Here is a 27,432-nt window from a genome sequence, read left to right as displayed (position 1 = left end):
GTCCTGCTTCTAAGCAGACGATCTCTCGCTGGATCAGGTTCACTATCCAGCATGCATATTCTACGGCAGTATTGTTGTGTCCTACATCTGTTAAGGCCCACTCTACTCGTAATGTGGGTTCTTCCTGGGCAGCTGCCCGGGGTGTCTCGGCTTTACAGCTTTGCCAAGCGACTTCTTGGTCTGGGTCGAACACGTTTGTTAAGTTTTACAAGTTTGATACTTTGGCCTCTAAGGACCTGAAGTTTGGTCAATCAGTTCTGCAGGAGCCTCCGCGCCCTCCCTCCCGTTCTGGGAGCTTTGGTAAATCCCCATGGTACTAATGTGGACCCCAGTAACCTCTAGGACGTAAGAGAAAATAGGATTTTAAGTACCTACCGGTAAATCCTTTTCTCGTAGTCTGTAGAGAATGCTGGGCGCCCGCCCAGCGCTTCGTGATCCTGTAGTTCAGTACTGCTTGGTTCTTGGTTAAAGTACTGTTTTGTTTCTTGGTTAAGTAATATGGTTTAGCTGTTGCTGAGTTTTCGAGCTGGTTAGCTTGGTTTGCCTAGTATGTGTGAGCTGGTGTGAATCTCGCCACTATCTGTAAAATTCTTCTCGAAGTTGTCCGTCTCCTTGGGCACTGTTTCTAGACTGAGTCTGGTAGGAGGGGCATAGAGGGAGGAGCCAGCCCACAATGTTAAACTCTTAAAGTGCCAATGGCTCCTAGTGGGACCCGTCTGTACCCCATGGTACTAATGTGGACCCCTGCATCCTCTACGGACTACAAGAAAAGGATTTACCGGTAGGTAATTAAAATCCTATTTTCTTCGGCAGGGTCCACAGGTTATCCACAGGATAACATTGGGATATGATGAAGCGACAGAAGATTTGCACCAATCAGTCAAAGCTTTTCGGCCTCCCAGCATGCAACGGGCCTGTCCATATATCCCCGCCTCCTGGCTCAGGCAAATCAGTTTTTTGTTTGGTGGAGCAGGAGCCGGACCATGGTCAGAGGGCTGCTGGTTTTCAGCAACCTTAAGCTTTCTTATTTTATTTTTTAGTCTTACTATTTATTCTTGAGTGACCTTTCTAAAAAGCGTAACTTAGAAAGAGTCGCTCCAAAAACTCTCCACCGGGCCGCGACAACGCTTACCCAAGAGTACAGTGCTGTTTCGGCGGGCGTCTGTGTCGGATATACTAGCAGGTCCAGCACACGTTACCAGGCTGTGGCCGGAGCACGGGGAGAAGGTATGGCATCGGTTCTGCTTAGAAGGGGAATACAGATACAGCCGCACTGTTTTGGGCGGAGACTAGCAAACAGTCGCTGATGTGGCTGCCACCTAGCGTCCACGGGATAATAGGCTCCAGGAATAGTATGAGGCCGTGATCACTAGGCTTGATGTCAGTAGTGGGGAGTCAGACACTCTCCTGGTCGCCCGTCCCCCCGGTTCATGACCAGTTTCCTCCGAGTCTCCCGCCATGAACTGTTTTCCTGCTTCCGTCTCAGATGCTGTATGCGAAGGGGACCAAATCGCAGCATAAGCGGCTGTGTGACTGGTGCGTCTGTGTTCACTGAGCATCTGTTTTCACTATAGATTGATGGAGCGGTAGTGTACTCTAGTAGTATCTAGATCCACTCAGCATTCTCAAACATATTGATTAGTCCTGGAAGCGGGGTGAGTCTCCCTGTATCCCACTCTACTGAGTACAGGTAATACAGCACTAAGTCTCTACCTTTTGAGTACGAATAGTTGGATAAGTGCTAATTGCATAGGCGTCTGTATACTATTACTGTTGTTTCTTTCGCTATGCGTCTGAATACGGTAGATCTGTTTAAACATGATTCAGTAATATGTTCTCCTACATACTTGAAATGTAGTTGATGATGTGCTCATATTGCTTATTATACTAATGTATAACATGTGACTGACTGCTAGTGTGATTGCTGACTTTACCTTAATATTATGTCAATTTTTTTCTATTTCGATCCTCAATGCTGGTGCATGGGTAGGTTCGGATTGTATGTCACTTTAAAAAGTTTAAAGTTATTACAGTCTCAAATTGTGAGGGACACTGTGGAAGTGTTGATTATTTATTATGTCTAAGAGTGGCAAAGGTGAGGAAGATACGCTCACAGCAACACCAACACTCATATCATGTTTGTCTTGCAAAGCTGGGTTAACCTCTCAGGATCTGGTTCAGGATGGTTTATGTGCAAATTGTTTTAGCTTTCACCAGAGTCTCTCAAAAAATGAAAGGCAGATTCAGGTGCAGGTTGATCCGCCTTGGGATATGTTTGCACAGATGTTATCCAGTATAGCTGAGCAGATAATTCTAACTCCTGTACCAGGGATAGTTTACATGATTAACCCTTACATGCAGCTTCCCATCTGCGATTTATCACTTCCAGCAGCTGCCTCTCAAAAGAAACAGGCTGATAAGCCAGTGGTAACTAAATCTTCATCCTCACAGGCTACACATGTTTTAGAGGAGAATTCATAGGAGGATGAAAGCTCAATAAACTCTGCTTCTGCATACGAAGAGGAGGAGGAAGGTTTCAGCTCAGTGGATATAGGGGAGTTAATTAAAGCAATGAAAGCCATTCTATCCTTAGAGTATTCAGCAGAGCCTGTGTTTCAACGTCCCAAAACAGTTAAGACTGAGTTTCCAGGGTCAGATCAGCTGACGGAAATCATGGAAGAGGCTTGGGCTACGCCCAATAAGAAGTTTAGAATTCCTAGGAAATGGAATTCCAATTATCCTCTTCCAGCTGGGGATTGTTTAAATAGGGAGGTGGATCCCAAGGTAACATAGTAACATAGTATCTAAGGTTGAAAAAAGACATATTGTCCATTGTGTTCAACCTGTTTGTGGTCTGTGCAGCTTTATTTTAGGACTAGTTATATTAACTATAATGCTTGTCTGGCACCATATCCCTGAATATCTTTATCCAATAGGAATTTATCTAACCCATTCTTAAAGGTGTTGACTGAGTTCGCCATTACTACTCTCTCAGGCGGGGAATTCCAAACACGTATTGTCCTTACTGTGAAAAAACCTTTTCACCTCATTGTGCGGAAACTCCTCTCCTCTAACCTAAGCGAGGGTACACGTGTCCTCTGTGTTGATCTTATTAAAAACAGGTCCCTCGCAAGTTCTGTGTATTGTCCCCTTATATATTTGTAGATGTTCATCATGTCCCCTCTTAGTCTCCTCTTTTCCAATGAAGACATGCCAAGCCTTTCCTCGTATTTCAGCGTCTCCATGCCCTTAATTAGTTTGGTCGCCCGCCTCTGAACCTTTTCTAGCTCCAGGATATCCTTTTTGTAGTATGGCTCCCAAAATTGCACACAGTATTCAGTATGTGGCCTCACTAGTGATTTATGTAATGGGAGTATAACACTCTCGTCCCTTGCATCAATTCCCCGTTTTATGCATGCTAATATCTTATTAGCCCTTATTGCTGCAATCCCACTTTGGGAACTGCTGCTTAGTTTGTTATCTATGTGAACACCTAAGTCTTTCCAGTACAGAATCCCCTAATATTACTCCATTTAGAATGTAGGTGTTATTTTTGGTCTTGCTGCCATAGTGCATTACCTTACACTTGAATCTCATTCTCCATTTTGCCGCCCATGCTTCTAGTTTAACTAAGTCGTTCTGAAGAGACTCAGTATCCCCCTCCGTATTTATAACCTTACACAATTTGGTATCGTCAGCAAGAATTTACACCATGCTCTCTAGACCTACTGTTATGTCGTTAATGAAGATGTTGTACAATAGTGGTCCAAGGGGGTAATTCCAAGTTGATCGCAGCAGGATTTTTGATAGCAATTGGGCAAAACCATGTGCACTGCAGGGGAGGCAGATATAACATGTGCAGAAAGAGTTAGATTTGGGTGGGTTATTTTATTTCTGTGCAGGGTAAATACTGGCTGCTTTATTTGTACACTGCAAATTAGATTGCAGATTGAACACACCCCACCCAAAGCTAACTCTCTCTGCACATGTTATATCTGCCTCCCCTGCAGTGCACATGGTTTTGCCCAATTGCTATCAAAAATCCTGCTGCGATCAACTTGGAATTACCCCCCAAGTACAGACCCTTGCGGCACACCACTTAGCACTTTAGTCCAATTTGAAAATGATCCATTAACCACAACGCTCTACTCCCTATTATCCAACCAGTTTCTGACCCAATTGCATATTGTGCTCCCTAGCCCTATTTCTTGAAGCTTATACATAAGTCGCATGTGTGGTACTGTGTTGAAAGCTTTGGCAAAGTCTAAAAAAATTACATCCACCTCCTTACCCTGATCAAGGTTCGCACTTACTATTTCATAAAAGCCAAGTAAGTTGATTTGACGTGATCTGTCCTTCACAAATCCATGTTGGTTCTTTTTAATGACCTTATTGGCTTCAATGAACTTCTGAATACTATCCCTTAGAATACCTTCCAATACTTTCCCCACTATAGATGTAAGACTAACTGGTCTATAATTACCCAGTTCAGCTTTGCTCCCCTTTTTAAATATCGGCACTACCTCTGCTATACGCCAGTCTTTGGGAACCATACCTTTAACTGAATCCATGAAGATCAAAAATAGTGGTCTTGCTAGTTCGGCGTGCAGCTCCATAAGAACCCTTGGGTGAATTCCATCGGGACCGGGTGATTTATTAAAATAAGCATTTAGCGGTGGGACATTATCTTTGTTGAGATTGTGTGTTAGACCCTGCATTTGGTCCTCTCTGGTAAATACCGTTGAAAAAAACTAATTTAGTTTGTTCGCTATGTCATTATCATTTTTGATTAAGACTCCCAACTTGTCTTTTAAAGGGCCTATACTCGCCTTCTTTAATCTCTTGCTGTTGATGTATTTAAAAAAAAAAATTGGGATTTGCTTTCCTTTGTTACTAGTTTTTCAGTTTCTACTTTAGCTGCTCATTCCTTTTTTGTTACAATCCTTATAGTGCTGAAATGACTCTGCATCCCCCTCAGATTTGTATTTTTTAAATGCTTGTCTTTTTTTGCCCATTAGTTTCTTTATATTTTTGTTAAGCCACATTGGTTTGGGATTTTTATTCCTTTTTTTGCTGCTGATGGGAATACATGTGCGAGTATTTTTAACCAGCAGTGATTTTAATACATCCCATTTCTCTGTAGTATTTTTTTCCTGAAACAGAATTTCCCATTCAATGTCCCTTAACGCTTCCCTCATCCTGTCAAAGTTGGCTTTGCTAAAGTTCCGAGTTTTAGTTGAGCCAGTATAGGATTGCTTATGAAAACTGATATTGAATATGACCATATTGTGGTTGCTGTTTCCTATGGACTCCCCTACTATAATATTTTATACCAATTCCCCATTGTTAGTTAATACCACGTCTTAGAGTGCATTGTACCTAGTTGGTTCCTCGATTAATTGGACTAAGTAGTTATCATTTAGCGTGTTTAAAAACATTGCCCCTAGCAGTATCACATGAATTGTTTTTCCAGTTTATCTCGGGATAGTTAAAGTCTCCCATCACTACTATGTCTCCTACTCCTGCTGCTCTTTCAATTTGATTCAGTAACAATTTCTCATCAGACACATTAATATCAGGTGGCCTGTAAGATAACCCCAATAATAACTTCTTTATTCCTTTACCCCCGCATTTAATTTCTACCCATAATGTCTCAATAATATTTACAGTCCCCTCTTGGATATCTTCCCTTATAACAGGTTTTAGAAACGGCTTACGTAAAGACATACCCCTCCACACCGTATATTTAGTCTGTCTCTCCTGAACAGCGTATAACCCTCCAGATTGACTGTCCAATCGTGAGATTCGTCCCACCAAGTTTCAGTCATGCCTATAATATCATATTGTTTGTTTGCTGCAAGGATTTCTAGTTCCCCCTTTTTGCCTGTAAGGCTTCTAGCATTTACAATTGAGATAAGTATTTCCCCTTGTGGTAGGGACATCACTCTTTATGCAGCAATGATGACTCGTAATCGTCATTAGTTAGTGTTATACTAAAATCCTTATTAATACCGATGTTAATACCCTTGCCATCTGCTCTTTCCCTCCCCCCTACTCCTCCCCCGTTACGTTCACTAACGCCATCTCTGCTATTCTCACTGAATGACCCGTAATTTCTTGCTAGATAGATACCCATGTGATTCGATTAGTGCTAAAATCTACATTACCTTTTGCATTCAACATCATTAAGCGTTCAGAGAGTAAGTTTACCTCTGAACAAGATATCCAAGGTCCAGTCACGGATAGGAGAGGGGATGGTTTAAAACAAATAAAAAATTCCCTGTCTGGGACAGTCATAAGGCCAGCCATGGCTTCAGCTTGGATGGCAAATGCAGTGGCTGATTGGGCTGATGCATTGGGGGGGATTTTTCAATGGCATCTAGAGAGCAAAAATCCCATATAGCACATATAAAACAGGCTGCAATGTTCTTGGAAGAAGCAGGATTGGATATGGGTACTATTGCCTTCAGGGCATCAGCTTCAACAATAGCTGCTCGCAGAGCAGTTTGGCTATGTACGTGGAAAGCTGACTCATAATCTAAGAAGGTTTTCGAATCTTTGCCTTTTTCTGGAGATACAGGTTGAGTATCCCATATCCAAATATTCCGAAATACGGAATATTCCGAAATACGGACATTTTTGACTGAGAGTGAGATAGTGAAACCTTTGTTTTTTGATGGCTCAATGTACACAAACTTTGTTTAATACACATAGGTATTAAAAATATTGTATTAAATGACTTTCAGGCAGTGTGTATAAGGTGTATATGAAACATAAATGAATTGTGTGAATGTAGACACACTTTGTTTAATGCACAAAGTTATAAAAAATATTGGCTAAAATTACCTCCAGGCTGTGTGTATAAGGCGTCAATGTAACATAAATGCATTCTGTGCTTAGATTTAGGTCCCATCATCATGATATCTCATTATGGTATGCAATTATTCCAAAATACGAAAAAATCCCATATCCAAAATACCTCTGGTCCCAAGCACTTTGGATAAGGGATACTCAACCTGTATTCTATTCGGTAAAGAATTGACAGATATTTTGGAGTCAGAAGCAGACTCCAAGAAGTTAAAGTTTCCTTCCACATACAATTTTAAACCTAAAGTTCCAGCTTTTCGGCCCTTTTGGTCTCACGGAAAAGGTAAAGTAAAAAGTCATGGCAGGCAGCCCCAATACAACAAGTCTGGTAAGACTAAAAAGCATTGGGCTACCAGAGAACCGGTTAGTAAAACAGAATATAAGCCGTCAGCCTGATGGTGCGGGCCTCCACCTGGGGAATCCCAGGGTGGGAAGCTGACTTCCTCAGTTTGCACAAATCTGGCATCAGTCTACCACGGATGCCTGGGTGCAGGAAGCGGTATCTCTAGGTTATGCTTTTGCTTTCCAGAAACACCCTCCTCGAAGGTTTTTTGTACCAGCCCATCTCATGTAGAGACGAAGGCCAGGGCTTTGCAAGAGGCAGTTCAAAAATTGCTTCAGTCAAGAGTAATCATTCCACTTCCTCCTACACAATGAAGACAGGGTTTTTACTCCAACCTGTTTCTAGCTCAGAAACCAAATGGGTCATTCCGGCCCATTCTCAATCTCAAAGTGCTGAACAAATACAATTGGGTACAGTATCTCGGTTTCATATGGAGACTTTACGTACCATCATTTTGGCCATAGAGCCAGGAGATTATATGGTATCCTCGATATCCAGGATGCTTACCTTCATGTTCCTATAGCACTGTCCCATCAGTGCTATCTCAGGTTCACTATCCTTCAACAGCATTTTCAGTTCCAGGCCCTACTTTTTGGGTTAGCCACAGCCTCCAGAGTATTTTCCAAAATTATGGTGGTAATGACAGCTTATCTCCGCCAGCAGGGAATAAGAATTTTTCCATACCTCGACGATCTTTTAATCCTGGCACAGTTGCAGGTATTGCTCCTATGTCATCTGCAACAGACAATAACTTGTCTGCAAAGGCACGGAAGGCTCATAAATTGGGCAAAATTGTCTCTGGTACCGTCATAGCGGATGACTGACTTGGGGGCTGTACTGGATTCAGGTCTTCAGAGAGTAAGTTTACCTCTGAACAAGATATCCAAGGTCCAGTCAAGGATTCAGGAGTTGCTACACAGTCAAAAGGTATCCATTCACGCAACAATGCGTGTGATGGGATTGATGGTGTCAAAATTTGAAATGGTGGAGTATGCACAGTTCCACTCGAGGCCTCTGCAGCGTCTGATCCTTGCCAAATGGAATTGGTTGCATCAGATGATAAAAACGCAGACTATGGTCCTTACGATGGAAGTAAGAAGGTCATTTGCCTGGTGGCTACAGACATCCCATCTGGACAAGGGGAGACCCTTTTGGATATCTGATTGGGAAATTCTGTCAACGGATGCCAGTCTCCAGGGGCAATGGACCAAGGAAGAAGGTTGCCTGCCAATAAATATATTGGAACTTCAGGCCACATACATGCCACTGATTCAGGCAAAGGACATTCTTCGGGGATAAACCAGTTCAGGTCCGCTCAACAATGCGACGGCAGTAGCGTACCTAAGCCATCAGGGAGGAACTTACCTCCTTCATCGCTTTTCGGCTGTGAGTCACACACTAAAGTGGGCAGAACTTCATCATCAAGCCTTGTCCGCAGTATTCAACCCAGGAGTCCTAAACTGGGAAGCAGATTTTCTCAGTCGACACGCCATTCAGGCAAGCGAATGGGCTCTACACCCAGAGGTCTTCCAGACTCTAGTAGACAAGTGGGGGTTGCCAGAGATAGATCTCATGGCGTCCCATCAGAACAACACAGTTCTCGCATATGGGTCAAGTACAAAGGATCCCAGAGCGATCTTTGCGGATGCCCTGTCGGTAAGATGGGACTTTCATCTGGCCTGTGTGTTCCTCCAATCACCCTATTACCCAGGGTGGTGAGAAAGATAGAGCAAGCAAAGGGTGCCATGATACTAATAGCTCCGGATTGGCTCAGAAGACATTGATACACAGATCTGCAGAGAATGTCGATGGATGCTCCACTCCTGCTCTCTCAACGTCCAGATCTACTGATGCAGGAACCTTGTCGTCACAGACATCTGGATCGACTGTCTTTGACGGTGTGGCTCTTGAAACCTCTATCCTGAAGTCAAGAGGATTCTCACAACAGGTAATTCAAACAATGCTCAGAGCAAGGAAACCTTCCTCAGCTAGCATTTATCACCGAATATGGCAAACCTACATTCATTGGTGCAGTGAACTGAAAATGGACCCTAAGTCTTTCAGAGTTTCCAGGGTCTTAGCATCCCTTCAGACAGGAATGGATAAAAGTTTGAAGGTGGCTTCCTTGAGAATGCAAGTGTCAGCATTGACTGTATGGTTCCAAAAGAAAATTGCCAATTTACAGGATGTGCATACTTTTTTCCAGGGAATGCTGCGCATTCAACCTGCTTTTGTTCCTCCTGTAGTGCCTTGGTACTTAAATTCAGTCCTAAAGGGCCTTCAAGTTGCCCCATTTGAACCACTTAATAAAGTGGATCTTAAATGGTTGACAGCAAAAGTTCTCTTTCTACTGGCCATGGCGTCAGCTAGGAGAGTGTCAGATTTAGGGTCATTGTTATGTCGTCCTCCATTTCTGATCTTTTATCCAGCTAGAGCAGGTCTTAGAACCAAATCTAGGTATCTTCCCTAAGTGGTGTCTAAATTTCACCTTAACGAAGAAATTGTAATCCCAGCTTTCCAGGGGCCAGGCCTTTCTGTGGGAAATGCATCGCTGGACGTGGTCTGTGCCTTAAGGATCTACGTGGATCGTACTAGTGCCATCAGAAAGACAGATTATTTCTTCATTCTCTACGGATTTCACAAGAGAGGATTGCCTGCTGATAAGCAGACACTGGCAAGGTTGCTTCGGATGACGATTTCAGAAGTATATTCTCAAGCTGTTCTCCCTGTTCCGGCTTATGTCTCTGCTCACTCTACTCGTAAGATACGTCCATTATGGGCAGCACAACGTGGTGCTTCAGCAGAACTGATATGTAAGGCAGCCACATGGTCTTCCATTAACACATTCATTAGACATTATGCTGTGGATACCTTTGCCTCACACAACGCTGAATTCGGGCAAAGGATTCTCCTATCCAATCAGGAGCATCCCCACCACTTAATTGCTTTGGGACATCCCAATGTTATCCTGTGGACCCTGCCGGAGAAATATACATTATGGTAAGATCTTACCGTTGATAACGATATTTCTCCTAAATCCACAAGATCCCACCCTGACGCACCTGATTTGAGGATCCTTTTACTCACTAACCTCTTCCTTCTTGTGCGGAAGGGTGTGCATGTGTGTTTTTCTCACCTGATTAGGGCTATCTATGATGCTCCTGCCTTGAGCTTTGGGAATACAACTGATTTGCCTGAGCCAGGAGGCAGGGATATATGGACGGGCCCATTGCATGCTGGGTGGCCGAAAAACTTTGAACGATTGGTGTAAATCCACTGTCGCTTCATCATATCCCAGTATTATCCTGTGGACTTATGAGAAATACCGTTATCAACGGTAAATTTTTACCATAACGCATATTTTCATGATTGAGAACGGCATCACGAGCGTGAATTCTTGATGGCGTCTGGAAATGTGTTCTAGCACTTGTGACATTCATGCCCACATTCATGCCCACTTGTGGCATTCATGGTTCGGGACGGTGCTTCCTCTTGTAGTCTGACAGAAGGCTCCGTCTATTGCAGACCACTCTTGTAGTTTTAGAAGATCATGGCTCTCCAGTGACCTTTGTTGAACTCTATAAAGAATTTGTGAAGGAAGTGAACATTCTGCCATCTTCAAATGTGAAAATATGATCCTGCTAAATTAGGCGCCACCTAATATTGTGCTACCACCACACAGGTGAAATCAAATGGAAATGTACATTCCTTACAAATACTCCATATATCTTTCCATCCACATCGGGTTTTGCTTATTATCCACTCCGCATGTGGGAAAAAAACATATAAAACTTTCATGTGCAGTACAGCAGGTTTATTACAATAAAACACAGGTAAAACAACATGAAGCACTCCAATGCTCAACAATGACAAAACACTCTGATGCTCCACAGTAGTGTCCCTAGGGGACTGAACAATTACCAGATACGGTGGAGAACTGATGGTAAGCAGTTCTCAACAATAGTTCTTATTACTCATCCGAAGGAAAAACCACCCGGGTAGGCAAACTCCGGAAAGAGGTCAGTCTGGTCCCTGTTCGGTACCTTCAGGACAGCTGCGGAAAACTGAACGCCCCACTTTTATTTATAGAAAAGCCCCCAACCTGAAGAATGTATTTGTAAATAGTTATCTTCCACCAACAAAACGAGAACCAAGGATTGTTACAAAAGGGTTTCATCGATGTGGGATGTGTTTAGGCTGTCGTGAGATCAAAAGTGACGGCACTAAAAAACTGGAAAAATCCAGATAAATGATAAAAATGTGTTTATCAAGGATTTCATCACATGCAATACAAGTAACATCGTTTACTGTATTGAGTGCACATGTCACTTATTTTATATAGGCCGCACCTCTCGAGCGCTTAAAGTTAGGATTGGGGAACATTGTCGTGATATAAAAAAGGGACTTGAAACCCATGCCCTATCGTCTCATTTTAAGAAGTTCCATAATTGTTCCACTAACCATATTATTAGATTTGCTGGTATTAAACGTTTAAAATGCAATCTCCGCCAACGGGATATTGCTTCCCGTTTGGCAAAAAGTGAGATACAGCTAATTTATGAATGTAAAACACTACAACCACATGGTTTGAATAGTGATTTTGAATTAAAATGGTTTTTATAGTAAAAATCTATTTTCTTCTGTTCATGCACTTTATCTGTCCTTTAATATATGCTGCTAATTTCACTGTTAAGATTTTACAGTTTATGTGTTGTTTTTCAGTGTTTTTATCTTTGCATTAGGTGTTTTATTATTAAAGGACTAAATGTGGACACTATTAGTAAGAAAGAGTTTTTGTTTACATCGGCCATTTGGACACTTCCACCAGGCCTTCCATATGACTTGTTACACACTTCCGCCAGGACGTCTATAGAGCGGAAGTACGTAACGGCGGCAACTTCCGGTCCGGACTAGCGGCCGATCCAGCTGACGTGTTTCCTGTAGGAGGCACGTCAGAGACGAATCACCGGGTGGAGCCAGCCCAGATGAATGAATGTTATGCATTTCCTGGCAGGAAGTGGGAGGCCAAAAAGGGCAGGAAACAGACGTCATGGGAGGGATCATGTGATTGGTTAAAGCACACTTTAAAAGGACCTTAGGAAAAATGCTCTAACACACTGCCTTGAGAAAGACCCTAGTAAAAGGGTTGAAACGCGTTGGTCGTTTGTGTTAGAGAATCCAGTTTTCCGCAGCTGTCCTGAAGGTACCGAACAGGAACCAGACTGACCTCTTTCCGGAGTTTGCCTACCCGGGTGGTTTTTCCTTCGGATGAGTAATAAGAACTATTGTTGAGAACTGCTTACTATCAGTTCTCCACCGTATCTGGTAATTGTTCAGTCCCCTAGGGACACTACTGTGGAGCATCAGTGTTTTGTCATTGTTGAGCATTGGAGTGCTTCATGTTGTTTTACCTGTGTTTTATTATAATAAACCTGTTGTACTGCACATGAAAGTTTTATATGTTTTTTCCCACATGCGGAGTGGATAATAAGCAAAACCCGATGTGGATGGGAAGATATATGGAGAATTTGTAAGGAATGTACATTTCCATTTGATTTCACCTGTGTGGTGGTAGCACAATATTAGGTGGCGCCTAATTTAGCAGGATCATATTTTCACATTTTCTGGTATTTCTAAAAAGTGTTTTGAAGAGTCACTTTATTTTGATTTCTGCTTCATAAGGCTGCCTATATTTATCTGCGCAGGGATTCATCACCTTAAGTATTCTCTTGTTTATCATTCTGCCATCTTCATTGTGCAGTGCTGCTTATATTAGGTTGTGTTCCTTGACATTTCACAAGAACTGTATTCAGAGATTACCGTTCACAACCAGTCAGATTGTGTCTTATCTACTGCACATTCGAAATTTATTGCACACCTCTTGTATGAAGTGATCAGTGTTTGGGCCTACATTGACCTGATTTGTAATGTATTGTTTAGGTGACATTTTCTAGATGTAGTGGAAACTTGCACATGTTTACTTTTAAGAGACAATAATTTGTAAAAAAATGTCTTCATTTTTTTTTTAGTTAATGAAGATGCTGTTCGAGAGTTCTGATGAACGCATTGACCTTGAACTAATTTCCTTCTGCATAAATCTTGCTGCTAATAAAAGAAATGCTCAGTTAATATCTGAAGGTAAGAATCTGTCATTTAATATTTGTTTTCAGAAGCAATTATCGAATACTGAAATGTAATGGAGTAATCTTGTTTTTTACATTAATTTCTTACACACATTTAACTACTTAATCTGCTGTGAAATGTGTATAACTTATGTATACATATTGTTCTTATTATGGTAAATTTACGAATGTATTATGTCTCTAAATAAACTTAATGTTATAATGAGCACATTGTTTAAGGGGGTTGCTTAGTGTAAATAAGCCATTGTAATGCTTTTCTTCTTAGGATGCGATTCATTTTTTTCTAAACAAACACAATTATTTTTATTTATGCATTTTTGTTAATATGTATAGTGTTCAGTTTATTTTTTCATACGTCCTAGAGGATGCTGGGGTCAACTTCATGACCATGGGGTATAGACGGTTCCGCAGGAGCCATGGGCACTCTTAAGACTTTTCAATCGGTGTGAACTGGCTCCTCCCTCTATGCCCCTCCTCCAGACCTCAGTTTTAGAAATGTGCCCAGGCAGACTGGATGCACTCTGAGGAGCTCTACTGAGTTTCTCTGAAAAGACTTTGTTAGGTTTTTTATTTTCAGGGAGAACTGCTGGCAATAGTCTCCATGCTTCGTGGGACTGAGTGGGCACAAGTAGAAACCAACTTCCTGAAGAGTTTCATGGCTCTGCTTCTGGCTGACAGGACACCATTAGCTCCTAAAGGGAGCTGAACGCTAGCCGTGTCTAGATGCTCACTCCCACAACACGCCGTCACCCCCCTCACAGAGCCAGAAGTCAGAAGACAGGTGAGTGTAAGATGATAGATCTTCAATCAAGTAAAGTGACAGCTGAGGTACAGCGCGGCTGGCGGGAGCGCAGCGCGCCATTGCTGCCTACACATACACAGGCACTGGCGGGTGCAGGGCGCTGGGGGGGTGCCCTGGGCAGCAAATAACCTCGTAAACTGGATAAAAGGGGGCATAAGATGCAAAGGCACAGCCCTACCCCCGCCAGTATAAATATTATGTGAAAAATCTCTGAGGAGAAACGCGTCATTGTGGGGGCGGAGCTTCCTCCTCAGGCAGCCAGCACACTGTTCAGCGCCATTTTCTCTCATTCACAGAATGCAGAGAAGACGCTGGTCCTCCTCCAGGGGGCCTGGGTGCTAAATCATATTGTTAATAATATAATAGCGCTTAAAGGTTTCTGTGTACGGAGTAAGCGGCACGGGGATTTTGTCTCTGTGTACAAAGTACGCGGCACGGGAATTTTTCTTTGGCGCTGGGTTGATGAACTGGCTGCTCCTAAACTGTGTCCCTCTGACAGATTTTACTGTAGGTCTGTCCCCTATAAGTCCCAGTGTGTCTGTGAGAGTGTGTTGTACACGTGGGTGACATGTCTGAGGCAGGGACTTCCTCCACGGAGGAAGGCATTTTAGGGACACAGAGTTGTAATTTGGTGGCGCTGCCGGCAAACCAAGAGCCTGCATGGGTGAAAGAAATAAGTGATAGTATGCATCATATCAATAGGAGATTAGATAAGTCTGAATCTTATGCTGAGTGCTGGAGAAAATCTGTGCAAGATGTGATTTTTCAGGGCTCTGTTCTTCCATCCGCAGGCGACCCCTCTGGGTCACATAAGAGACCATTTGCGAATATTGTGAATACTGATACCGACACGGACACTTATTCTTGTGTCGACGATAGTGACTGCAGAGAAATAGATCATAAATTGGCAAAAAATATACAATATATGATTGTAGCTATAAGGGAAGTGCTGGAAGTCACGGAAGCCACCCCTGTACCTCAGGAGAAGTCTTATTTCTATAAAGAAAAGAAATCCAAGGTCACCGTCCCTCCTTCCCATCAGATAGCTTAGCCTTTCCCGGGGGAGGACAGGAAAAATGGGAGACACCCCCTGTGTTAAACAGTGCACTGTCCAGGTTGACAAAGAAGGTAATTCTCCCTGCACCTGGCACGCCTTCACTAAAAGAGCCGGCAGACCGAAAGATGGAAACTACATTGAAATCCATTTATGTTGCCAATGGTACGCTGCCCAGGCCCACTATTGCTTGCGCGTGGGTGAGTCGCGCTATTGAAAAATGGTCAGAAAGCGTGTCATCAGAAATTGACACGATTGATAAAGATGAGATACTCCTGATAATGTCAAATATTATCTTAAAACATAAAGCTATACACTGTTACCGTGGAGCCGCTATGGCCGCTAGACTTACTACACACACTACGGACTAAGTACGCTATTTGCGTACTGAGTACCGTATGGATACGCACTTAGCGTATCAGACACTGTGCCGTGGGCACGACGCACACGTGGCACGTACGCACACAGACTAATATACTGTAAACCTTATTAATGAAACAATGTAATGATATGCTTATACTTTAAACCTTAAATAGCACTGGCGATACAAAGTATCCGCAGTGCATACACCTTAACAATGCAGGTTAATCTAAAACAGGTTAAACAGGTTAATCTACTTTAAAAGCCCAGGCAGGAAAGTGAAAACACAACACTGTTTGTGGTAAACCACTGGGCTCTAACACCACAGTGGATTATTCAGAGAAAAGGGGTAAACAGATACAAGTTATACACTACAGGCTAACAAGGAAATCTAAACAGAATAATGGCTACAGAGAATGTACATACGTGAGAATGTTTCGCAAGCGCAACCTGGATCCAGTCCTCCGCTATCAGGTAGAAAGCGTTCAGAGTCTTGTGTGACCAAGCCTGCGGCAAGCTCTATTTATTCACTTCATCCAAAACAATACAATGGTCACTGTAATCTCATTGTTCATTGGACACAGAGATGTGTGTCTACATTACAGTAAAGGTCATAGGTGGATTTGAAAAGGTGGACTGTGTCTTTCCCCAACTGCTCTTGTGGGTGGTATCCTCTGGATTCCCGCCGCATGTGTAATTTACAGCAAATACAGTTAATGTTCATATTCTACTTTTGTACATAACTATACGCAGGAGCAAGCAATCTTTTCCTAACTAACACCGGAATGTTACCCTTAAAATACCCTACAGCTGGATACTAGACACCACCTTTCAACCTTTATCTGACCCTTCCTATCATGCAAAGAGAAATCTCTCTGTCCAGGAACTGTTTAAACTAATATTACTCGCTGACATGGTCTAGGGGAACTATGGGTGCAAATGCATTATTTGGGTTAAATATGTTATGTTCTGATAGCACGCTACACGCTCACAAACTCCGCCGTAAATACACATATCACGTGCAGGGTCGCCGGAGCGACTCCTACGCAAACTGCGTATCACGCACAGGATCGCTGGAGCGACTCCTACGCAAACTGCGTATATGTGCACGCACGGAGGACTGAGTGCACGAACAGCGGGCATGTGCATGGGGTTAGTGCAAGGCATATGTATCATGATATTTTTTGACTTTGACAGTCCACCCTTTGGCAGTCAACAATAACTGCCACTATCTAAACGGAAAAACAGAAAAATATACAATACAATCTCTACAGATGTTTAGATTAAAAGGAAAACAATACAATACCTAAAAATGATTGGGTAGTAGGAGAAGAGGAGTAGGCAGGAAATGTATGACCTAGTGGGATAGTATAAGCATGTATGTATGAATTTCATGTCTGAGGGGCATGTATCTTCGTGCTGTACATGTTCTAGATAAGCTTCGAGGTATTGCGAAGTATACATTAAATCCTTCTTATCCCTTATGAAGGGTCTGTATGTGGGCCAACAAACACTACCGAGCCCTTTTCGGCTTCTTGTTCCAACAAATGGGGTGCACATTAGTTGATGATACATGGAGGGGGGAAAACATGTGAATGCTAATATATGTACCTATATCACCTGTCGACTATGTGTGCCACTACCTGAAGGTTGTAGAGATGAAGATAAGACATGTGTCACAAATACATTCACATGATAATGTGTGCAATTGTCCTTGGGTGTCTGTTGAAGTCTTGTCCGGTTAGGTGTATCCTTGCTGTGGGTGGTAATCAAAGTCTTTCAAGTGTCCATAAAAAGTCTTTAAAGTCTCTAAAGTGTCTCTCAAAGTCTGTAGAAATGTCCATCAAAGGTCTGTAGTCTTCTCCATCAAAGTCTTTAGTCTTCTTCCGAATGGATGTCTTTTTGCCTTGGAGAAAAACAAAGGAGAAACGGGTGAAAGAAACGGACCGTGGAATCACGTCTTATCACAGCATTGTCTCAATTGATGGGTCATAAATTAAACCAGTTGTTGTAACAATGCCCTCGCTCCTCAAACTCATCACTTTGGTACTGCGCTTGCACTGCATTAAAATCCGAACACATCTAAATATCAAACCAATAATTATGACAACTCCCAGATTACAAAGGAGAAACTTTCCTACATTCGCGATAACATTTTGAGCCCATTCTCCTAAACCTGAGAACCAATTGCGTGGGTTCAACCATGAGACCCAGCCGGTCAGTTCATTACTCACAGCAGTAAGGGTAAGGTTGTGTCTCCTTCGGAACTCCCATTTCAATTGCAAGATATCGTCCATCTTTTGATCTATGACCTCGGTTGGGTCATCAGTGCTGTTTGTGATATACGTACAGCACTTCACACCATACTGAGTTGCTAGGGTGACACAGTACCGGCCTGTCACCGCTGTGATGTAATTGAGACCCATCCTGTGCTGGATCAGTTCCGTTTTGTAAGCTTGCAATTCCCTCCCAGTATACCTGAAGGTGTCATCATACATCTCGGTGATATTGTCTATCAGGTTCGCTAGCGCATTAATATACCTAAAATTTATAATTCCTCTGGTGGTACGGGTGATATCTAACGCGAGTAGGAATTGAATACCGGTGGATTTGTGGATCAAATCAGAGGCTGCATGCTCTGTCCTATCTATAAGGTGTCTCTTAACAATGTGTTCGTAGTGAGTGTGAGTGTAAGGAGCTTGAGCATTGCGGTGAACATCTTTGATCTTATTATGGGTAATGGTCATTACTTCTGGCAACACTCTTCCAAAGTAACACAATCCCTCTGAGTTTGGGGCAAGCCACTTATACGCCTTCCTCCCGCATATGAAATATGCATCATCGGGGAGAACATATAGGACAGAATATGACATTACCATATTGCAAACCTTCCAGGTGAAAAATCCTACCCCTAACTCTCTCATTCGTTCAGTACACGTATCAGGCTGTATGATATGCGCACAGTACCCTGGAGATACTTCTCCAACCCGCATGGTCCTACTTCCTAGAGTATACCTGTACCGAAAATACCTCCCACCGTCGGCTATTTGGCGTATAAGTTCAGGGTCTACGGGCATTCTATCGGCTCTGCGTGAAAATGCCATGGTTTGGATATTCCATGTCACTTCCCAATTTCCCGGCTTTCGGGGATTGGAAATGTTGAAACATATTAAGGACCTATCCACATGATATTGGTGGAGCTTCAAACTAGGAGGCCGAGAAATATTAAATTTCTTGTCCACCGGTCTCCCACCCCTTAATTCAAGTACCTCATCTAGTGTTAAAGGGTACGGTACTAATCCTGACTTGCTCTTACCTTGAGGTACTTGTGAGCACACCCAGCATTCCGTTTGGTTTAAAACCTTACCCACTAATGAGTGATAATCACTCAATGGATGACGGTCCATGTTGATAATAAGGCTGGACTGACATCTCTGGATGCGCACGTCCTCAACTATGTTTTCACAATTTCTACAGATACAATTTTCTTCAGCCAATAACCCTTCACAATGTCTCCTAGTGTCATGACTACCAGATCGTTTTCTGATACTCGCCTTTGCTCTGTGACTGTGTTGCTCTTGGAATTCTACTAATCCGTCCTTGTCATCAGAACCCATTCCAGATCCTTTCTCGGCCTCTCTGGTACTCTCACCGAAATAGACTGTTCTGCTCAACAACAGGGTCAACAGGAAAACCCGGAACGCAGTCTCTTGGGGTAAGTCCATCTTGCAGGAGGAGAAAGAAAGAGTGGTAATGGGAGGTAAAGAAAATAATAGAAGGGAAAGAAAACTGGTACGATAACCGCCTCTAGTCTTTTTGTTCTCCTTGCTCAGATGCCGTCTCAACAGTGCTGCCTCTCAGTCTTCCCGAAACGGGCACTCCAGTGATACGACATTCTCTCCGAGTCAGCGACTTTTCTGTAGGGAGCATAAATCTTGCATTACCGTGTGTTTAACTGTTGTGTGAAATACCATCCGTAGAACATGAAAAAACAAAGAGAGAGAATAATAAAAGAAAAAAATTGTCAGATTTCCGTTCACCTTCAGGCTGTCACACCAACATGTCTATCGGTATCTCTGCACAGTCTCCCCCACCAGTATTTCCACTCTCCACCCTCTGTGCATGGCCAGGCACAATGATGCTGGTGAGATATACCGGGGTTGGGCAGACCTCTGAAAAGACCGAGTAGACATGTGACGTTTGAGCTGTAGTTCTGTCGGTGAACGTCAGAGATGAAAAGGAAACTTTAAAGAAAACTCACAGAGTTTACCTGGCCGCCCCTGTATCTACAAGAAATGATCTACCAACTACATCAACTGTGACTTCAGGTTTACTACCAAGGCTAGCAATCAACATCACTGGCTGCAGACTACAGGTTCGGCCCAAAATGTATTTATTTTTATTTTTTTGATATCCCTGATCCCAATTACGTGTGTCATAATGTGGGTCATGTTCTGGTCTAGGGGGTCGATATACCTTATGTGGGTCTCTAAAATTACAGTTCCGTACGTAATGTCCTTCCCTCTGACATTTAAAACATTTTACCACATACGACTTACCATCAGGGGTCTTGGGTTTAGGCTGATGTGGCTTCGTTGTCAGGGCTTTTATACTTACTGTCATCAGCTTATCCCCCTGTGACTCCCTGTGTCTAATGATATTCCGATCATGCTCAATAGCGGACTCTCTTAATGCAGCCACAGAGATACCTCTCCAATTAGGTTGAGTGGTTTGTACCCTAGTTCTCAACGTTTCTTTTAATCCATCCATTAATACTGACACAGCTACCTCCCTATGATGTGCATTTTAGTTGACTCTACAATGTGAGGTGCTATTGTCTCTGCATAATGTACAGTATCGTACTTACCTGTGGACACGACCTCACCTGTCCCTCCGCTAGGGCCCTTTGCTACTGCTCTTACTGGTTGGGCCGTGCCCACTTGGGTGTCTTGTATGGTGGCTGCAAGAGAGGGTGCCGATATCGTGCTGGGCTCATCTTCTTGCTCGCAGTGCTGAGGGAAGTTTTAAGATGGGATACAACTTGCACGGGTTAGCATTAATACATTTATCTACTTTACTCTTATCATCATTAATACATTTATTAAGTGCACTCTTATCGTATATCAGTATGCCATTCTCTGTAGCCATTTTCTCCCCTGTAATGTACAGTGGTGGTGGTGCAGTTGCTATCAAGTTTCCTGCTAGGGTTGGAACCAGCTGCTTGAGCTAATCCCCGTTGTATCTCACCCTCCTGTTGCCATAACTGTAAACAATCATAATGTCTAATCCTTTGTTTCCTGGATTTTATCAGACATATCCTTCTCCTTAAATTTTGCAACACCTCAGGACTAAAACTGCCTACCTTAGGGAACAGTTCCCTATCTTCCACAGTCATACGTTCCCATTCATTGCATAAAACCTCTGCGTGTGATCCATTTTTCTCACACATTATGTACCTCGCCGACCCTTTGGGCTGCCAAATATCAACCTGAACCCTGGTTGATCGTCCCTTACTTGAGCAACTGGCCCCAATTCTTTGCAGGTATTGCCTTCTCAGCTAATTCCTACCAAAACCAAATTACTCAGAGGTAAGGCGACGGTGAAAGTTCTCAGAGCGCTCTCACCCACTCACGCCCACGTTGGCCAGTAGACCCACACACTGTGCCCAATGCTGGTCGTACCCAACCTAGGGCCCTGCGTAACCTCTATTTACTGAGAGCGTGTGGGAGTGAGCTACCCCTCCCAGTAAATATCAGTTGTTGGAGATTTCCTGAGTGAACAGCGAAACTCCCTTAAAATAAAAAAATCTGTTACACAAATCACGTCTGTATGTACAATTAGCGTCTATGATCCCGCGATTTTACGCAAATGGCGTAATGGGTATCAAGTTGAACCAACTATTGCACACACTAACGCGCTGTACAGTCGCACTGCGTATAAGTAACTGTTACTTATCCGCCGGACGACTAACGGAATCGATTGTTTAGGCTGCAAAACCTCAGCCGGAGCATATCTGAACGGGCCTATATGGGTACTACGCAAACCCACAGGGCTGCGCTCTCACCGCTGTCCTTTCTCAGGCCACGGTTTTCAGAGCTTTGCTTGACTTAGTCAGCGGATTTCTGACTTCGCTGACCTCTTGGTCTGCTGTTATACTTGCTACCTTGCTCCTTTATACCTTATACAATGTTAACGTGAGAAAGCCACTCCCACGCCACCAAGTGTCCACTCACCTGATGTGGTCTCCTACGGGATCCCGAATTCTGGGTTCACAAAACCTTTATTTGCACACTCACGCTCGTTCACTCATATACACTTTGATTTTTTTCTGTACAGAAAATTAACTTTCATTCAGGTAAAACAGCCTAGTCCCAGAGGTGACACAATAAGAGAAGGTTCTTTTAAACTAAATATTGGAAACTGAACAAATTTGTGCTATTATCGCGTGGCTACCGTATCGCCTAAACTAAAACAATGCTTGTGATTTGTATTAAGTGGGCGTACCTGTACGCACGTTGCGTAAAATACGCCACGTGTGTAGGCCTTTGCGTTGCGTACGCAGTCTCGCACGCTGTCCGAGACACGTGTACAAAGGCCGGATACGTCCGCAGTAATACAAATACCACACTTCTCTAAATGTAAATGATATTTAACTATAATCGCTTACCAACACCACACAGTATCTCCTGTATAAACCTTTATAACTAGGTCAGGCTGCGTGTGTGTTTTACACGTACTCCCTTAAATATTACTCAGCACGTTATCAATGCTAATGGCAACAAGCGAGTAGATATGCAAAATTCAAAATACAGGTCTAAATGAATCTAGTAATCAATGCTTCCAATAGTATGATTCATATTGGATAGCTATCTTGCAGAACATACATTGATATAAACACACATAATTATAATATTATATATGTGTACCATTCACTGGTCTCCTGAGACTCATTTACTCATTAAGTGCTTCTAATTTGCATATGAACGCTGTGCTTTTGGCTGTCTGTAAAGGTGGTTTTTTACTGCTAGGAAAAAGCAGTTACACAGGTTAATTTGCATTTCAATGGCTATTTTACAACAAGCTGAGTTAACTGAATCCTAGAGGTAAAGAAAAAAAACCACTTTGTTTATATTTGTATGTGGTTCTTACATCACGTATTCATCTTACTATTAACTTTTATTAAGCCCCATCTGAATCTATTTGTAATTGACTATGGCATGGGTTAAATAAATGCATTGGTAACTCATAAATGGTGATTTATTTTTGACCAAGGACGGCTGATTATTCGGGCAGTGAAAATCAGCCATTTAGAAAAAATGACCTTCCCAAAATGGCCGCTGCTCCTCCCCCTTCCACATCCATAGGGGTTACACAAAATGGTGGACAGGCCATGTGGTTAGTCCAAAATGGAGGACAAACCATGCGGCTTCCTTTGTCACAACGAAATCACACACCATGCAAGCCCCTGAAGTTATTTTAGGCCTGTAAAACTATATCAAAGCTATGCAAACTTTCAAATATACTTTTAAACCTACTTAAACAGCTATACAATCCAATCTGAATCAAACACAATATGACCCATTTGAACCTTGTTTTGCAACAATAAAAATACATTTTAGCATCCTAAATATTATGAGAAACGCCTTGTCCCTTAAAATTTCCTATCAGCGTCTTACTGATACCACAACAATACATTAACGTGGATGTTTTTTTTCGTCAGCATTTTGCGATGCGTCCATCATTAGCCGGTCAATTACAGCCGCGTTTGTAATGTACAGTGCATCATTAAGAACGTGATATCCCGGACGAGCGCCCAATTGATAATGTCACATATTATCTTAAAACATAAAGCTATACACTGTTACCGTGGAGCCGCTATGGCCGCTAGACTTATTACACACACTACGGACTAAGTACGCTATTTGCGTACTGAGTACCGTATGGATACGCACTTAGCGTATCAGACGCTGTGCCGTGGGCATGACGCACACGCGGCACGTACGCACACAGAGTAATATACTGTAAACCTTATTAATGAAACAATGTAATGATATGCTTATACTTTAAACCTTAAATAGCACTGGCGATACAAAGTATCCGCAGTGCATACACCTTAACACTGCAGGTTAATCTAAAACAGGTTAAACAGGTTAATCTACTTTAAAAGCCCAGGCAGGAAAGTGAAAACACAACACTGTTTGTGGTAAACCACTGGGCTCTAACACCACAGTGGATTATTCAGAGAAAAGGGGTAAACAGATACAAGTTATACACTACAGGCTAACAAGGAAATCTAAACAGAATAATAGAGAATAATGGCTACAGAGAATGTACATACGTGAGAATGTTTCGCAAGCACAACCTAGATCCACTCCTCCGCTATCAGGTAGAAAGCGTTCAGAGTCTTGTGTGACCAAGCCTGCTGCAAGCTCTATTTATTCACTTCATCCAAAACAATACAATGGTCACTGTAATCTCATTGTTCATTGGACACAGAGATGTGTCTCTACATTACAGTAAAGGTCATAGGTGGATTTGAAAAGGTGGGCTGTGTCTTTCCCCAACTGCTCTTGTGGGTGGTATCCTCTGGATTCCTGCCGCATGTGTAATTTACAGCAAATACAGTTAATGTTCATATTCTACTTTTGTACATAACTGTACGCAGGAGCAAGCAATCTTTTCCTAACTAACACCGGAATGTTACCCTTAAAATACCCTACAGCTGGATACTAGACACCACCTATCAACCTTTATCAGACCCTTCCTATCATGCAAAGAGGAATCTCTCTGTCCAGGAACTGTTTAAACTAATATTACTCGCTGACATGGTCTAGGGGAACTATGGGTACAAAATGCATTATTTGGGTTAAATATGTTATGTTCTGATAGCACGCTACACGCTCACAAACTCCGCCGTAAATACACATATAACGTGCAGGGTCGCCGGAGCGATTCCTACGCAAACTGCGTGTCACGCACAGGATCGCTGGAGCGACTCCTACCCAAACTGCGTATATGTGCACGCACGGAGGACTGAGTGCACGAGCAGCAGGCATGTGCATGGGGTTAGTGCAAGGCATATGTATCATGGTATTTTTCGACTTTGACACTCATTAAGTTAGGGAATATCAAAAGACCCTGCTGCATACATGCTAGAAACGATTAAAGATATTGGACTCTTGAGTTCACAAGCCGCTACCATGGCAGTATCGGCTCGGCGGGCGTTGTGGATTCGCCAATGGAACGCGGATGCAGAATCCAAAAGAAATATGGAGGCTCTCCCATATAAAGGTGAGGCCTTATTTGGCGATGGACTGGATGCGTTAGTCTCGGCCGCTACTGCAGGTAAATCGACATTTTTGCCCTCTGCACAGGCAAAAAAGACATATCACCCACACATGCAGTCCTTTCGGCCCAATAAATACAAAAAAGCAAGGTTCCCCCTTCTTTGCAGGAAGGGATAGGGGAAAGGGAAAGAAGTCCACAGCGACTTCAGGTTCCCAGGAGCAGAAGTCTAACCCTACTTCTGCCAAATCTTCAGCATGACGCTGGGGCTCCTTTGCGGGAGGCCGTTCGGGTGGGGGCACGTCTCAAACTGTTCAGCCAAGGTTGGATTCTGTCTGTCCTGGATCCCTGGGTGTTGCAGATAGTGTCCCAGGGATACAAGCTGGAGTTTCAAGACGTTCCCCCATGCCGATTTTTCAAATCGACCTTGCCAGCTTCTCTTCCAAAAAGGGAAGCAGTAACAGCGGCAATCCAAAAATTATGTCAGGATCAAGTCATAGTCCTGGTACCTTTGTCACAACAAGGAGAAGGGTTTTATTCAAGCCTTTTTGTAGTTCCGAAGCCGGACGGCTCGGTCAGACCGATCCTAAACCAAAAAATTCTGAATCTCTACTTGAAACGATTAAAGTTCAAAATGGAATCACTGAGGGCAGTTATTTCCAGTCTGGAGGAGGGGGACTACATGGTGTCTGTAGACATAAAGGATGCTTACCTGCATGTTCCCATTTATCCTCCTCACCAGGCTTATCTGAGATTCGCGGTTCAGGATTGCCATTACCAATTCCAAACGTTACCTTTCGGTCTCTCCACGGCGCCGAGGGTATTCATCAAAGTGATGGCGGAGATGATGGTTCTCCTGCGTCAAAAAGGAGTTGATATAATTCCTTTTCTAGACAATCTCCTGATAAAGGCGAGATCCAGGGAGCAGTTGTTACAAAACATCACACTCTCCCTGTCGATACTCCAACAACACGGTTGGATCATAAGTTATCCAAAGTCACAGTTGGAACCGACGACAAGATTGTTTTTTCTCAGGATGATTCTGGACACAGAAGTTCAGAGAGTTTTTCTTCCGGTGGAAAAGGCTCTGGAAATCCAGAAAATGGTAAAACAAATATTGAAACCATCAAGTGTGTCAATCCATCAGTGCATTCGGTTATTGGAGAAGATGGTGGCGGCCGACGAGGCCATACAGTTTGTCAGGTTCCATGCCAGAGTATTCCAGTGGGACCTGTTGGACAAGTGGTCGGGATCCCACCTTCACATGCACCGGAAGATAATCCTGTCGTCAAAAGCCAGGATTTCGCTCCTGTGGTGGCTACACAGTTCTCACCTACTAGAGGGACGCAGGTTCGGGATTCAGGACTGGATCCTGGTAACCAAGGATGCAAGTCTCCGAGGCTGTGGAGCAGTCACTCAGGAAGAAAGCTTCCAGGGAAAATGGTCAAGTCAGGATGCCTGCCTTCACATAAACGTGCTGGAATTGAGAGCCATTTACAACGACCTTCAACAAGCGGTACATCTTCTTCAAGATCATCCCGTACAGATCCAGTCGGACTATGTAACAGAAGTCGCGTACATAAACAGGCAGGGTGGAACGAAAAGCAGAGCGGCAATGGCAGAGGTGAAGAAGATCCTCCTCTGGGCAGAAAGACATGTAAGGGCTCTGTCTGCAATTTTCATTCCGGGAGTAGACAACTGGGAAGCAGACTTCCTCAGCAGACACAATCTCCATCCAGGAGAATGGGGCCTAGACCAAGAAGTCTTCACAGAGGTGACAAGTCTTTGGGGAGTTCCTCAAGTAGACATGATGGCATCTCGTCTCATCGAGAAGCTTCAGAAATATTGTTCCAGGTCGAGAGGCCCTCAAGCAATAGCAGTGGATGCGCTGGTGGCCCAGCGGGTGTTCCGGTTGGTGTATGTCTTCCCTCCACTTCCGCTGATCCCAAAAATGCTCAGGATCATAAGAAGAACAAGAGATCGAGCAATCGTAATTGCCCCAGACTAACCAAGGAGGGCTTGGTACCCAGATCTTCAGGAGTTGCTCATAGAAGATCCTCGGCCTCTTTCTCTTCACGAGGACCTGCTACAGCAGGGGCCGTGCGTGTATCAAGACTTACAGCGGCTACATTTGACAGCGTGGCTGTTGAGCGCCGGATCCTAGCCCGAAAGGGTATTCCCAAGGAAGTCATCCTCACCCTTATTCAGGCCAGGAAAGGAGTAACGTCGAAACATTACCACCGTATTTGGATAAAATATGTGTCTTGGTGTGAATCCAAGAAAGCTCCTACGGAAGAGTTTGAGTTGGAACGTTTTCACCATTTTCTGCAGGCTGGTGTGGAGGCGGGCCTACGATTGGGATCAATCAAGGTCCAGATTTCGGCCTTGTCGGTGTTCTTCCAAAAACAATTGGCCTTTCTTCCAGAGGTTCAGACCTTCGTGAAAGGGGTTCTGCACATCCAACCTCCATTTGTGCCTCCAGTGGCACCATGGGACCTTAACGTGGTGTTGCAGTTCCTTCAATCAGATTGGTTTGAGCCTCTACAAGAGATAGAGTTGAAGTTTCTCACTTGGAAAG

The 27,432-nt window shown here is 43.4% G+C and overlaps 1 protein-coding gene across 3 annotated transcripts in view; it reads left to right on the top strand.

Moving 5' to 3' along the window:
• KIFAP3 (kinesin associated protein 3) overlaps nt 1-27,432 on the top strand; it is a 631,738-nt gene that overhangs the window by 404,604 nt on the left and 199,702 nt on the right. For all 3 annotated transcript variants that reach the window (XM_063940294.1, XM_063940293.1, XM_063940295.1), the window contains exon 12: nt 13,240-13,348. In XM_063940294.1, coding sequence (XP_063796364.1) covers nt 13,240-13,348 — 109 coding nt within the window. The remainder of the gene's footprint in view (nt 1-13,239; nt 13,349-27,432) is intronic.

This window comes from Pseudophryne corroboree, chromosome 9 (assembly GCF_028390025.1).
Source record: "Pseudophryne corroboree isolate aPseCor3 chromosome 9, aPseCor3.hap2, whole genome shotgun sequence".
Classification (NCBI taxonomy): domain Eukaryota; kingdom Metazoa; phylum Chordata; class Amphibia; order Anura; family Myobatrachidae; genus Pseudophryne; species Pseudophryne corroboree.
This window is presented reverse-complemented; position numbering and strand designations above follow the sequence as displayed.